We start from the raw sequence: 15657 nt of genomic DNA, 5'->3' as shown, positions 1-15657 counted from the left end.
AACAAGATGCAGGATATTTCAGAGACTGCTGGGAGTCATTGCGGTACAAGTAAACACATGGGTTGTGTTAGGGTAGCTAAGAATAGAAATAGGTGCATGTATACTTGCGTGTACACCAATGCTAGGAGTTTAGTAAATAAATTTGATGAATTTGAGGTATTGCTCAAAACATCAAAGGCAGATATTGTTGGGATATCAGAGACTTGGTGTCACACAGATATAAGCAGTGGTGGGATTCAGCCGGTTCGCACCGGTTCGGCAGAACCCATACCTAATTTTTTGTTGAGTTCGGCGAACCGGTTGTTAAAATGACACTTGTGATCAGGATTCTCTCTAAAGTGGGCACCTGGTATTCTATCATATTTAATCTGCATAGCCTGGCTATATGCCATTTATTAATTCAGCAAGAAATTTCGTTTAGTATCGATAAAATGAAGAAAATGTATGTTCTGACTGATGTTTATCAATGGCACAAGCATAGTGCTTTGTTTATAAAAGTTTATGATACGAATACACGTGGACAGAACCAGTAAAAATATTCAAATATATAGGCACATATCCGCTCCTGCTCTATAATATATTAAAATAAAACATTTTTAAAATTTTTTGCAGTAGCCCTTTTAAAAGGATGAAAAGGCAACAGAGTTTGACAGATTTTTTCAATAAGAAACCAAAATCAGAATTTGTTGTATTAGAATTGGCCTTGGATTCAGTTACATCACCAACAAACAATTTTCGTTGAACTAGTTGAATTGGAAAAACAAGATGCAGAGACAATATGTTCTTCAGTTATGGAAAAAAACTAAGAACTACCTAGAAAAAAATTTAATAGGATTTTTCTCCGATGGTGCCAGCGTTATGTTTGAGAGAAAATCTGGAGTGAGCACTAGGATTGCAAAAGAGTTTCCAAACACAATAATATGGCACTGTTTAAATCATCGCCTCCATCTTGTTTTAGATGATTCGATAAAGGAAATAAAGCAAGTAAATCATTTAAAAATATTTATTGATAAGATATATACTATTTTTCATCAATCCAATAAGAACCAAATTGAACTTTCCAAAATATCCGAACAACTTGGGATTGAAATTATAAAGATTGGTAGTTTTCGGACCAAGTTGGGCTGCCTGTATTTTAGGGTCAAATAAAAAGTACTTAGGTATGGCTGCCCGTCTTGAAAATATATATTTTATAGCTGATTTGGCATTGATGATTGATATTTTATAGCTGATTTGGCATTGATGATTGATATTTTAAACGAAATTTCTCTTCCTTCAAATGCACTGCAAGCAAGAAATATAGACATAATAAAGGCTAAAAAGCTCGTGATAAGATCTATTAAAGCATTTCAAATGCTTGGAAAGGAAAAGGGTCCATACGAAAAAAAGTTGAAGAATTAATTACTTCAGAAACCTTCAAAAATATAAAATTTGTAGAAAATCATCGATTTGTTGGGCTTCCTCGGGGAAGACTTTTAGAAAACATCTTAACGAATTTGAAAAAAAAAAAACACTAATGGATTGTGAACATTTAAGACTAATAGAATGTGAGCATTTAAGAGAATTTGTAGCCAATTTAAAGATAGGAATAAATTACAATTTCTCAATTTTTTGGAGCCAGATTACAGGAATATTGAAGAAGTACTAGTTCCATGGAAAGCAGCTGAAGAACAATTGCTCGTATTTAATGACATTTTTAATTACCAAATTGATATTAATGATTATCGAGATTTTGTGGAAAACGTTTTAAAAAATTCCCAGAATTATGCAATTCCTGAGAGTGTTCAAAGAGCTAAAAATATTGTCAGACCAATTGCTGTAAATTCAGTAGAAGCGGAAAGAGGTTTTTCAAAGATGAACATAATATGTTCAGAGAAGAGAAGTCGCCTAACTGTTCTTAATTTATCAAACAAAATGTTTAATCGGCCTACCTCTAAAGGAATGGGATCCTACTCCTACAGTGAAAAGATGGTTAAGGATAAATCACTCAGCCAATGATGCTCAAATAAAAGTGAAGAAAATTGCAAGTGAGGACGCCAATCAAGAAGCAATATGGAAATATCTTAAATAAGAGTTTTATTGTTTTTTGTCAGGTATTATTTAATATTTTTTCATTAATATTTTAAAACTCTTTCTTATAACATAATGTAGTTTTGTGGGCCTCTTTTATTGTTCTTATTTAAGTATTAACTGCATGAAATAATAAACTACCTTTCGGTATATAGTTTTTTTATACTTAGAAAGGCCATTAGAGCAGCGAACCGGTTGTTAAATTATTTGAATCCCACCACTGGATATAAGGAATGCAGAACTGGAATTTGGGGAGTACAACGTCTACAGAAAGGATAGACTGGATAGGAAGGGAGGAGGGGTTATGCTATTAGTTAAGAAATACATAAAATACATAAAGGAAGTGAAGCCAGTGGACATCGCTGGACAGTGCAGTGTCGAGCCAGGTGGGAAGGAGCAGCAGTGCTTAGCACACGCTTCTTGATTAGACCAGGGTTCGAGCCCGTCACCACCAAATACGGAGGATGCGGAAAGGTCATTCAGGGAATGGCCACCGCATATCCCGGAGCAATATGGCCTTAGTTGCTAATGCTCCTAAAAAAAAACAAATAGCAGTGTCGAGTCAGTTTGGTGTGACATAAGCATTGGGAGATCAAAATTGAGAGTAGGAGTGTGCTATAGGCCTAATGACTCTGATGAGTATAATAAGAAATTGTACAGGGAAATAGAGTGGGCCAGTAAATCAGAGAGTCTTATAATGGGGGATTTTAATTTCCCAGATATTGACTGGAATTTGGGGGCTGGTCACTCACACACTAGCAAGGCTTTTGTGGATTTATTAGATGATTGTTTTCTACATCAGCATGTTCGGGAGGCAACTAGAGGGAGGAATACTCTTGATTTGATTATCAGCAGTGATTCTTCATGCATTAAGAATCTGCAGATAAATGAACCACTAGGTGGCAGTGATCACAGTGTGCTGAAGTGGGATTTACTCAAAGAGGTAACTACCATTAGGGGTAAAGGGAAGGGTTATTGCTTTCGTAAAGACGACTATGATGGACTGAGACAGTATTTAAATTCTATACAGTGGGACCAACTGATGATGTTACCAACAGCAAATGCAAAATGGGAAGCAGTCAAAGAACTTATCTTTGAAGCTACTAGGCTTTACATACCAACTAAGAAATATTGTTAAAGGTTTAGGCCTAAATGGATGTCAGATGAACTGATGAGGCATATGGCAGAGAAGAAACATGCATGGGATACATACAAATTAACACATGACACAGAAGCCTATGATAGATACAAGTTGATCTGTAACCAAGTTACAAAGGAAATTAGGCAGGCGAAGGCAGATTATGAGAAATCTTTGGCAAGGGATGCAAAGAAAAACAGCAAAGAGTTCTTTAATTATGTAAACTCTAGAAGGAAGGGGATGAATCAGATTGGTCCACTTGATAGCGATGGGTCAACTGTTGATGATCCTGCTCAGGTAGCTAACAAACTAAATGAATATTTTGCATCGACATTCACACATGAGGAGTTATTTAGCGAGGGGAAAGCCAGAGGTGTATTCAACTCTAGCAGTAAGCTAGAGAATCTTGTAATAACAGAGAGTAAAGTGGAGGAGAAATTGTTGAAGATAAACACAAGAAAGGCACCCCGGGTGGATGGGATCTATCCAGTTATATTAAAGGAGACAGCAGAGGAAGTAAGCAAACCCTTAGCCATAATTATGAGAGCTTCCTTGGACTCAGGGGAGGTACCCACAGACTTGAGATGTGCAAATGTGACCCCAATTCACAAAGGAGGATCAAAGGCTGACACAAGCAATTATAGACCTGTGTGTTTAACTTCTGTTCCAGGAAGATTAATGGAGGCACTAGTTAAAGAAGCACTGCAGGATCATTTAGACAAGACTTCAGTTATAGCTCGGACACAGCATGGTTTTGTTAAGGGGAAGTCTGCCTGACCAATTTGATTGGATACTATGATGCAGTCACAAAGGAACTGGATGCAGGGAATAACTTTGATATTATATACTTGGATCTTAGAAAGGCTTTTGATACTGTTGCACATGGAAGCCTGCTGCACAAATTGGAGCAGTGTGACATTGGAGGCAAATTGCTGTTGTGGATAAAGGGGTGGGTGAGGGGGAGAAGACAGAGATTGGTAATCAATAGACACTGCTCGTCGTGGACTAGCGTTATTAGTGGAGTCCCTCAGGGCTCAGTGTTGAGTCCATTATTGTTTTCTGTATTCATAAATGGTATTGATGATGGTATATCAAGCTTAATGTCGAAGTTTGCAGACGATACAAAGGTAGGCAGGGTTGTCAAGGACACTACTGACACTATGCTGCTGCAACAGGATCTGGAAAGGTTGAGCAGATGGGCTGAGAGGTGGCAAATGAAGTTTAACATTGACAAATGTAAAGTACTACACATGGGAAACAGCAACCCCAGAGCAACCTATCAACTCTGTGGTACTACACTGACAGTGGTAGAGAATGAAAGGGACCTGGGGGGGTGGTTGTGCAGGCAGATATGAAGTTCTCTGAGCAGTGCAGACGGGCTGCAAGAGTAGCTCATGGTGTATTGTCAATGATATATAGGAATTTTTCTAGCAGGGATAAGGAGGTGATTGTCCCTTTGTATAAGGCAATGGTCAGGCCACACCTAGAGTACTGTATACAGGTCTGGAGGCCTCATTTCAAGAAGGATGTAGAGCTGCTGGAATGAGTACAGAGAAGGGCAACAAGATTAGTGAATGGAACAAAGGGGTGCTCTTACGAAGAAAGGCTTAAGTTTTGCAAATTACAGTGTCTGGAGACTAGGCACCAGCGAGGTGATCTGATAGAGGTGTATAAAGCATTGAATGGTTTGAGCATGCTCAATGCTGATGGGATTCTCCTCTTGCTCAGAATAATCACATGAGAGGGCATAAATTCAAATTGAGGAAAGACAGATGTAAGATAGACGTGTGGAAATTTGCCTTTAGCCAGCGGGTGGTTGGTTGGTGGAACAGACTTCAATCCCTTGTCGTGGAAGTTGATAGCCTAAATAAGTTTAAGGCTCAGCTGGACAGGTATTTTGAATGAACAGAGGGGTGAAGTGGAAGTGGTTTTTTTTTTTTTTTTTTTGGCTGATGCTGCATAAGCTTGCTTTCTTGCATCAAATGCCTCTACTAATGCTAATGCTAATGCTAGTTATAGTTAGAAGTATGTTTCTTTGGATAGTGTCCAGCAGTCTTCTGTTGATTGCAGTTCTGGCCTTCCTGAACCAGATTGGCAATCCGTAGGTGATCGTTGGGATGAATATTGATTTATAATACAGGGACACGGTCTTCCTGTTGAGTCCCCAGTCTCTGCGAGATACTCTTGGTACAAGTGCTGCAGTGCACACCGGGATCAATTCATAATTATTATACCTCATAATATGAGTAGTCAGCACCATATACAGGTCGACCATCACTAATCCTATTCCACCGCTAATTTGGACATATACTTCTAATTTTCTCTCTCTCTCAGGATAACTAGGGAATTTTTTTTTTTTTTTTTTGACTGTTGCAGCATAAGCCTTAGGCTTCCTTGTATAGCTAATAACAATAATTTCCGTGAATGTAATTTCAAATTTTCGGGGTTGGCGCACTGACCTGCCGCTACTGTTTTGGTGGCGTTGGTCGCAGCATCAGCTGTTGGTGTGAACTCATTGGCGCGAAAACACTGGAAAGCCATTCTCACTTGTTTTTCTGCATTTATTATTATAACCTGCTCACATTTAGCCTCAGCCATGGTTTCAATGCATAAATGAAGTGCCTCTCGTGATGGAAAGCGTAAACACCGTACATTGTTCATGACAGATAAAATTGAACTTCTGAAAAACTCAACAGCGGTGTGTCTGTGAGAAGTTTAGCCCTGCTTAATTGTAAATTCCAGCAATTTCTCTCAGTTCCTCTTATTTTAGTAATTTCTTTTAGCCATTCCTTTTTAGATTTTTTTTTTTTTTTTTTTTTTTTTTTACAACACACTTGTACAAACTTGCGGAAAAAACACAACACAATATGATGGATAATACAGCGCCCTAACGAACTTGTTTTCACAAAATCTCTAACAATACTGACAAACTTATTGCGATGTTTGAGAGTTTATTTTATCGTAATTAGTTTTATTGCAGTGCTCACCACCCGTGCAATAAACTAATCACAAACAACCTTCGTATGTATGCTGTAATAGCATCACATCTATATGGCCGACATGGCTTCTCACGAAATAAAGTAACTAACATATGTGTCCATGTTGGCCACATATATGCGACATAAAAAAACTTTTTTTTTTTTTTTCATATTTTAAGCGGAAAAATACAACACTGACATTACAATATTTATTTTAGAATTACTAATCAAATTATTTACTAAATATTTTTTTTGCCCCTGGGGAATTTTTTTCTTAAACTAGCTTGGCAGTCAACATGTTAAAGGTAGGAGGAGGTGGTTAGCTGTTGGGTAAACTGTATGTGCTAAAATAACCACCGGTGATCTGGCAGACTCACTAATCCGACACCCCCACAGGTCCCAATGCTGCCTGTGGGGGTGCCGGTCGATGGTCAACCTGTATAACAAATTTGTTAATGTACAGTGTGTTATTTTTCATCTGTGTTTGCAAATAGTAATAATACATTATTTAAAAAAAAATAAAATAAAAGAAAGAAAGACAGAAAGAAAAGATTGGTCAGAAAGTGTAAACCTTTCTGACCAATCTTTTCTTTCTGTTTTTCTTTCTTTTATTTTATTTTTAATTTTTAACTTTTAACTTTAATTTTTAACTTTTATTTTATTTTAACTGAGAACATTCCATTTCTGTGCATCTGTCATATAGCTCATTCAAATACCAGTGCACAGAAACAAATGTAATATTCATTGCTTCAGCTACAATGTACAGCATATGTATAGCCTATGTGATATATATGAACAAAAGAAATAACAATAATTGCTGGATTTGTATTGCTCCTAGTTTAGTGAAATTTGGGAATTTTCAATGAATCGTCCTAACAGAGTGAAATATAAAATTTCACAATAATCCATTTACTGGAGTCAAATTATTATGTGTGGATGGATAGACAAAGAAATAATAATTGTCAGATTTATATTGATCTGATTTTATATTAAATTTGGGATGACATGACAAATATTTCTATAAGGTTGAAGTATAAAATTTCATGACAATCCGTCTTTTGGGATTCAAGATATTCAAGATATCATGACGATGGGAAAAAAAAGGGGGGGGGAGAAGTAATATTTGTCAGACTTCTGTTGTTCTGATTTTAATGAAATTTGGAATGTCTGACAAATATTTTTTCAAGGTCCACACGTAAAATTTCATTTGTACAGAATGCCAGATGGTCATGGGGAAGACAATAGATGTATTGTGCATATATGCTAATATGCTTAAAAAAATTTGTCATTTTTCCATGAAAATGACTAGTTTTATTTAAAAAAATTATATTGTCCTTTATTTTAAAAATTATATTGTCCTAGTTTGCATTAATTTATCAGTTGGGTTTATTTCTGCACAGTATATGCCATTTGCCCAAGAATTGCATAAGGAGATTTAATTTTATTTATGCTCTTTCATTGTGTATTAAAATTATCCTTCTATTTTTTAGTTTTTTATTGGTTTCCCACATCCTTCTAGATTGGAAGAAAGTTTGCGCCCAGTAAAGCTTCAGAAACTTGTTTTAGGATACCAGTGCCCAGAACATTGGTCTGAATTCCGATTTGATATTTCATTAAGTTACAAATTAAGCAATGTTCTTTCCACATATGCCAAAAAAAAACCAGCACTTGTGGTAAGTTATTTAGGAAATCATACACTAAGCATACAGTGATTTGTCTAAATCTAAAATCATTTATAAAGTAGGTTACTGTTTTTTGCATAAGAAAAAGTGGTACCTTTTTTTAATTTATAAATAAGCAATTTTTCTGTTGTATATGAAAATTACCCAGCTTATCAAGAGAAAGTCAGTTGTACACACAATTACACTATGATGATAAAACTGCTTTATTTTAAGCATTACATTATGGAAACTTTGCCAATTCCTTATTTACATGAAAAGATGCTACATAAAAGAGACAAAGAACAAAAATAAAATATATAGCTATTTAGATACATTTCAGAATATGCTGATGTCATACCAAATAAACTAATTGTGACTGAGTGTTTATACATATGTTTAAAAAAAGAGAAAGAGATTACCTCAATCTTTTTTGTAGAAAAAGATTGAGATAAGTGCTTCCAGTTAGTGCTCTCCAAATGTAAATAATAAAATAAGATAAAAAATGATTTAATAAATTCTTTCACTCATAGAGATATGACCGATTCGATACACAATGGAATCGAAAGCCGAGAGCCCCATCCCGACCCCGAAACACATCAAGCCAACACAACAAGACCATGAGTGTGAGAAGACATTGTGTCAGAATAAATAATTAAAATTGGAAAACTGTTTCTGAGAATAAATAATTAAAATCATTATTAAAAATAAAAATAAAATCATGATAAAAGATTAAAATCACAATTTAAAAATTAAAATCCTTTAAAATTAAAATTTAAATTAATCTTTTATCATGATTTTATTTTTATTTTTAATAAAATTACAATTAAAATCAGTTTCGAAATTTAAGTATCAGGTATCGAACGTTGAGAGGAATGGAGGATTGAGTGTAGAAATGAAGGGAAGAGTGTATAAACTGTGGTTAGACCCACATTGATGTATGGTGCTGAGATAAAATTACAATTAAAATCAGTTTCGAAATTTAAGTATCTGGTATCGAACGTTGAGAGGAATGGAGGATTGAGTGTAGAAATACAGCATAGAGAGCAATGTGGATGGTTGAACTGGAGAAAGATGAGTGGGGTGCTGTGTGATAAGAAAGTAAATTGTAGAATGAAGGGAAGAGTGTATAAACTGTGGTTAGACCCACATTGATGTATGGTGCTGAGATATGGGCGATTACAAGGGCCCAGGAGAAGAAGATGGAAGTGGGGGAGATGAGGATGCTAAGGTGAATGTGTGGTGTGACAAGGAAGGACAGGATAAGAAATGACTTCATCAGAGGTACAGTTAAGGTGGGGCCTCTGAGTAAAAAAATGCAGGAATCTAGGTTGAGGTGGCTTGGACATGTGGAACAAAGAAGTGAGGAGTATGTGGGGAAGAGATGTGAAAAGTTGGAGGTGATGGGGAAGAGGAAGAGGGGGAGACCTAAGCTGAGATGGAAGGACAAGGTGGCAGAGGATTTAAAAGAGAGAGGATGGAGGAGAGAGGAAGCCTAGGATAGGGAGGAATGGAGGAAAAGAATTAAGGACGGAAATGCCGACCCCATATAAACGTGGGAAGAAGGTGAAGATAAAGAAGAAGAAGACAATTAAAATCTCTTTAAAATTAAAAATTAAAATTAATCTTTTACCATGATTTTATTTTTATTTTTAATAGTGATTTTAATTATTTATTCTCAGAAGCGGTTTTCCGATTTTAATTATTTATTCTGACCCAATATCTTCTCACACTCGTGGTCTTGCTGTGTTGATCTGATGTGTTTCAGGGTTGGGTTGGGGCTCTTTGCTTTTGATTCCGTTGCACATTGAATTGGTCATATCTCTGTGAGTGAAAGAATTCATTAAATCATTTTTTATCCGTTTATTTTATCTTATTTTATTTGTTACATTTGGAGAGCATTGATTGGAACCATTCTACGAAAAAGATTGAGGTAATCTCTTTCTCTTTTTTAATATATTGAAAAATCATAGAAGTTATTGAGCCTTGCAGCTCAGTTTTCACTAATACATATGTTTAACCTGTAGGGATGCATATTGCATATAGGAACTGCCAATACATGCACCTGTTCTTGCACTTATTTATCCTAATACAGCCCATGTATTTTTTTGTTTCATGATGATCCACAGCAGGCCTTGAAATCCCCAGTACCATCCTTTCCAGGCTGCTGCATGTTCCAATTGAAGCAGTTCAAGATTTCACTTCTGCTTCCAGCTATTGTTAATATATTAGTATGTTTATCCCCACATGCTAGCAGTTTTCGAACTCACTAACACTGCCTCAATAGCATCAGCAAATATTCTTGCACCCTCTCTACTTAAGTGTATCCCATCGCTTTAGAAGCGGTCTCTCCTTTTAACAAACACGGACATCGCTCAGAAAAATTCTACCCCATGAGCCTTGCACAGCCTTTCCAAGTCCGAATTGATTGACAAGGCTCCCATCATATACTACCTCCTACCGTGTCTGTTCAGAATTGCAGACACTTTCAAATTTAACCCTGACTCATGACTTTTTCTCAATATTACCTTGTACTTATTATTATTATTATTATTAGCCATATGGTGCAAGGAAGCCTGAGACTTATGCTGCACCAGCCAAAAAAAAATTCCCAAGTTACCCTGAGAGAGAAAGTGTCAAAATTAGAAAGGAATCACCAAGAATGATGATATTCAGCTCAGGACCCTCGGTGTGCCAAGACCATACTCACCAGATGTGAACCCCTGGGATTAAACTTGTTAAGCAAGTCTGTACTTTTTAAGTAAGTTAAGCTCAGATCTCCAATTCTTAATATCATTAGTGCTTACGTTTACAACAGTATCACCTTTTTGTTGTAAAACCTTTTTTGCATAATATATTTCCCATTTTCTTGACAAGAGAGTCACCGACAATAGCTACCTCCTGTGGGACTAGTGCATTCTACCATGGGGGTTGCTGCCATGTTGCTTGATGCACAAGTGCAAGCTCTGGTGTAAGTGGCTTGATGAGCCCCAGTTTAATTACTTTGAGTCCATCTACCTTGTTCCTCAAGCTGTCATAAATGCCCATCAGAATGCTGAGGTGTATCCTAATATCTTCACTCTTTACATCACACACACACACACACACACACACACACACACACACACACACACACACACACACACACACACACACACACACACATATCCTCCTTGGGTGTATTATCATGTCCTGTTCTAGATATATCTGCAAATATCAAACAGGTAGTACATTTCATGATGTAATGATTCAGAGGACAACCACTGCTCTCAGTCCTTCACTGATCCATAGCACTACATCTATTTTGAGCCCTTTGCTTTGCTGTTCTTTTCTGAGGCATGATTTCTATTCAAATTCAGTTCAATTTAATTTAGAATACTATGCTAAAGTAATATGCTTGAATGCAATAATAACACTATGCACTGCTTATGCAATGATAATACGTATTGCACTATCAATTTTACATTATTAAATATATATTTTGATATCAGGTTTATGTTATTTGTATTACATTATTGAGTTTGCATTATGTATGCTATGTTATTGAGTTTACGCTGTACAGTTATGCTTATAAAGTTATAATTTAATTATAATAGCTAATGAAATTATCTATTAACTCCGCTCTACGTGATTTGTACTTCCAAGATACCTATTTACCCCAATGAAGACACCAGAATTCCCCTTTCACCTACTATAGTGCAAAGTTATGAGATGTAATATTTGTGTTAAATCACTGATACAAAGTTCTACAAAAATACTATTGCTTATTTATAAGTAGTAACTTAAAATCTCTAGCTAAATTTAAAAATAAACTAACAAATGGACTAGGACTATAAAGCTATTTATAGAATGTGGTTTAATATACTAATTTGAACAATAAGACAGCAAAATAGGGGCGCTAGTGAATGCTTGACTGCTTCTCAGTAGTTCCCTGGGGATATATGATCTTGTAGGTATCTACAGATATGGGTGCTCCCCAATGAAGTCACGCTACAGGCATGACTTCATTGGAGAGCACCCAGTCTTTGTTTTTCTTTTATGAGGTGTCTCCATTCATTAATTACAGGCTGAATTCACACCATTAGGGCAGAATAATTCTCTGTTGGTCACTTCCCATTGTGAGTGTAGGCACTCTCTCTTCTAATTTACAGTCATTAATAAAATTTTTTTCACATTTTATTTTTATATTTACATACATGTAATAGTAAAAAAAAAGCATTTAATCTTAATTTAATCAAAACATTATTTCTTTTTTTTTTTTTTCTTTAACTTTTAAAAGTGGGCTACTGTCATTATGCTAGCGAGAGAAAAATATAGAAATCTTAAATATTATGACAGATTTGTTTTGATGTTTGATCTTTAATGAAGACTTACTATTGCTCATCATTTTTTTTTTTTTTTTTTTCCAGTTTTGTTCCACTAGGAAAAGTGTTGTTCATACTGCCACTGTTCTGTCAAAGGAAACCAAGCTTGTATTCACTTTTCATCACAAACAGACACTTGTTAAAGCAGCTAATATGCTGAAAGACAATAAGCTAAGAGGTGATTTTAATTTAGCCATTCTTTTTAACCTGTTTTTGTATTTTACTATAATAGTAGTACAGTAACATATGATAATATGGTATTATTTTTATTACTTCTGCAATAATAACGTAATTTACTGCTATTACTACTATATTAATAATATATCTCTTCTTATATTTTACTAGTTTAACTTCTGAGTCTAGTGATGCTCTCATAATTAGCTTAATGGTTCAATGCACTCACTTGCTGCCCCTCTTAAAATTATAGGGTATATGCCATAAATCCCAAGAGGCTTACTTGCCTGTAGGTTCAAAAATTTTTTTGATTAATCATGTGAAATTTCAATATCATTAATTACATATTTTTCAATTTCACTCCCTTAATTTCTCATTAAAATAAAGGGTTTTTCTTCTGTAAATATCGATGAAAAGTAACTGTTGAATTCATCCTCAACATCAGCTGGGGTATCTAATACTATCCCATGCCAATTACATAAGGGTCTGATCTGATTTGTCCTTCTCTTCTTTGCATTTATATATGTGAAGAATTCCTTATCCCCACTTTTTGCTCCCTTTGCCAGCGTTTTCTCATGATCTGTCTTTGCCAGCCTAACCTTTTCTGTGGCACTATTACAGATCAATTTGTAGCTTTTATAGGCTACAGTACTTTTTATTGCTCTGTAACTTCGTATTGTGCTCAAGTAATCTGACAACTTCATTATTCATTCAACTTGGAATCCTTCTCATGGAGTATTGTTTTTAATGGTATAGAATAGAATCTTTAATTGCAGCATGATATACATACAATTAGTCCCGTCACGGCATGGTGGTGCCAGGGGTTTACAAAACATATTTACAAAATATACACATTCAAGGCTTCTGTGATTAATGGTAACATTATTATTATGGTCATTATTATTATTGGGAATCAACTACTATTGGTTCCCAATAGTAGGTAGTGAACACATTTAGGTTCCTTAGAGACCATCAGATCTAAGATATTAGAGCCCCTTCCCTGACCTGGGCACACTTAAAAAATTTTCAGAGTCCATCAGGCCGCTTAAAAAAAATTATCCCCATTAGTTTTGCAGAGTTTCTCAAACCTAGAATTAGTCCACAAAGCTTTTATCAAGAAATACCTCTCATCATGTCAGGGAAAAATTGCAGATACAAGAACATTTTTTTCCTTATCTTGCAATATTATTCACGCATTAAGAAATTGCAGATAAAGGAACCACTAGGTGGCAGTGATCACAGTGTACTGATGTGGGATTTACTTAATGATATGACTACCATCAAGGGTAAAGGGAAGGTTTTTGCTTTCGTAAAGGTGACTACAGTGGTCTCAGACAGTTTTTAAATTCCATACAGTGGTAGCAACTGATGATGTTACTAACAGCAAATTCTAAATGGGAAGCATTCAAGGAATTAATCTTGGAAGCTACTAGGCTTTTCATACTGATTAAGAAATACTGTTTGAGGTTTAGGCCTAAATGGATGTCAGATGATCTAATGAGGCTCATAACAGAGAAGAAAAATGCATTGGATGCATATAAATTATCAGGAAACATAGATGCCTGTGGTAGATATAAGCTAGTCTTTAATCAAGTCACAAGGATGCTAAGAAAAACAGCAAGGACTTTACTTATAAAAACACTCTAGAAGGAAGGGGATGAATCAGATTGGTCCACTTTGTATTGATGGTTCGACTATTGCTGATCCTGCTCAGATAGCTGACAAACTGAATGAGTATTTTGCGTATACATTCACACATGAGGAATTCTGTAGGGAAGTGGAGGACAGAAGCTTATTAAACTCTAACAGGGAGCTTAATGATTTTGTAATAACTGAGAGCAAAGTGGAGGAGAAATTATTGAAGTTAAACATAAGAAAGACACCTGGGGGGGGGGGAAATAGGATCTATCCAGTTATATTAAAGGAGGTGACAAGAGAAGTAAGCAAACCCTTAGCCATAATTATGAGAGCATCCTTGTACTCAGGGGGAAGTCCCCACAGACTGGCAATTTGCAAATGTATTCCCAATAAAAAAAAGGGGGATCAAAGGGTGACATGAGTAATTACAGCCTTTTAGTTTAACTTCTGTTCCAGGAAAAATCATGGTGTCACTCGTTAGAGAAGCATTGCAGGATCATCTAGACACGACTGCAGTAATAATTCATATATGGCATGTGTTTGATAAGTGAAAGTCTTGTCTGACAAGTTTGATTGGATACTATGATGTGGCTACACAGGAACTGAATGCAAAAAATAATTTTGATATCATATACTTGGATTTCAGAAAATCTTTTGATACTGTTGTGCTTGGAAGACTACTATAATAAATCCAAATGCAACAAGGCATAATATTAAAAGAGCTTAAAATTATACTATTAAATATTGGTGTAGAGATACCATAGATAGCTCTTAAAGGTAAGGATAGTAGTGTAAAGGCATTGTTTCAACTGTATTTCATATTGTGATTATTTTTCTCAACAAGTTCCTTGGCCTTTCATCAGTGGATGGGCATGTATATGGTAACTCCTCGAGAAGAATGTTCACATTATGAGATACTGTTGAAACGATGCGTTTACGCTACTATCTTAGTTTTCGTTTAAGAGCTATCTATGGTGTATCTACATCAATATTTAATAGTATAATTTTAAGCTCGTATAATATTTTGCTTTATTGCATTTGGATTTATTATAGTATTATCACGTACATCTTTTGGCATCTCTCATATTGTGGAATTAACTTCACAACTGGGTTGTCGTGATTGCAATACCAAGGTACTGAGAATAAGTAACAATACTTTTCTCTATTAGTTAGGCGTTACTTATTCAAGGCAGTGCAATACATTGTAACTCGTTGTGAAAGATTATCACAATATGAGATAAAGTTGACTACCTATGGTGTATCTACACCAATATTTAATAGTATAATTTTAAGCTAAGCTCTTATGATATTATGCCTTGTTGTATTCGGATTTATAACTAACATTATCATGTACACCTTTTGGCAACATTGTTCATCACAACTTACAGTCCGACATATTCGCTTAGACTGTTCAGTTCATTCTCACATCAGAAATGATACTTTCCACTCTCTGACGCAAATGCAAGAACCCTTATCACTAACTCACCTATTGGGAAACCATGCAAATCTGGACAAGCTCTTTGCTTATCTTAAACAAACCAGACTATATGAATATTTCTAAAATCAAATAAATAATTCTCCAGCATCTATCAAAATACTAGAATAGGCACATTTTGGCTAATTTGCCCTTGTACCGA

The 15657-nt window shown here is 35.5% G+C and overlaps 1 protein-coding gene across 1 annotated transcript in view; it reads left to right on the top strand.

The window, feature by feature from the left end:
• Positions 1–15657, top strand: part of LOC150085947 (putative ATP-dependent DNA helicase HFM1) — a 175890-nt gene that overhangs the window by 97299 nt on the left and 62934 nt on the right. The window contains exons 6-7 of the mRNA XM_090374749.1: positions 7706–7859; positions 12254–12386. Coding sequence (XP_090230875.1) covers positions 7706–7859; positions 12254–12386 — 287 coding nt within the window. The remainder of the gene's footprint in view (positions 1–7705; positions 7860–12253; positions 12387–15657) is intronic.

This window comes from Mastigoproctus giganteus, chromosome 5 (assembly GCF_048544385.1).
Source record: "Mastigoproctus giganteus isolate SK-2022 chromosome 5, ASM4854438v1, whole genome shotgun sequence".
Classification (NCBI taxonomy): Eukaryota; Metazoa; Arthropoda; class Arachnida; order Uropygi; family Thelyphonidae; genus Mastigoproctus; species Mastigoproctus giganteus.
This window is presented reverse-complemented; position numbering and strand designations above follow the sequence as displayed.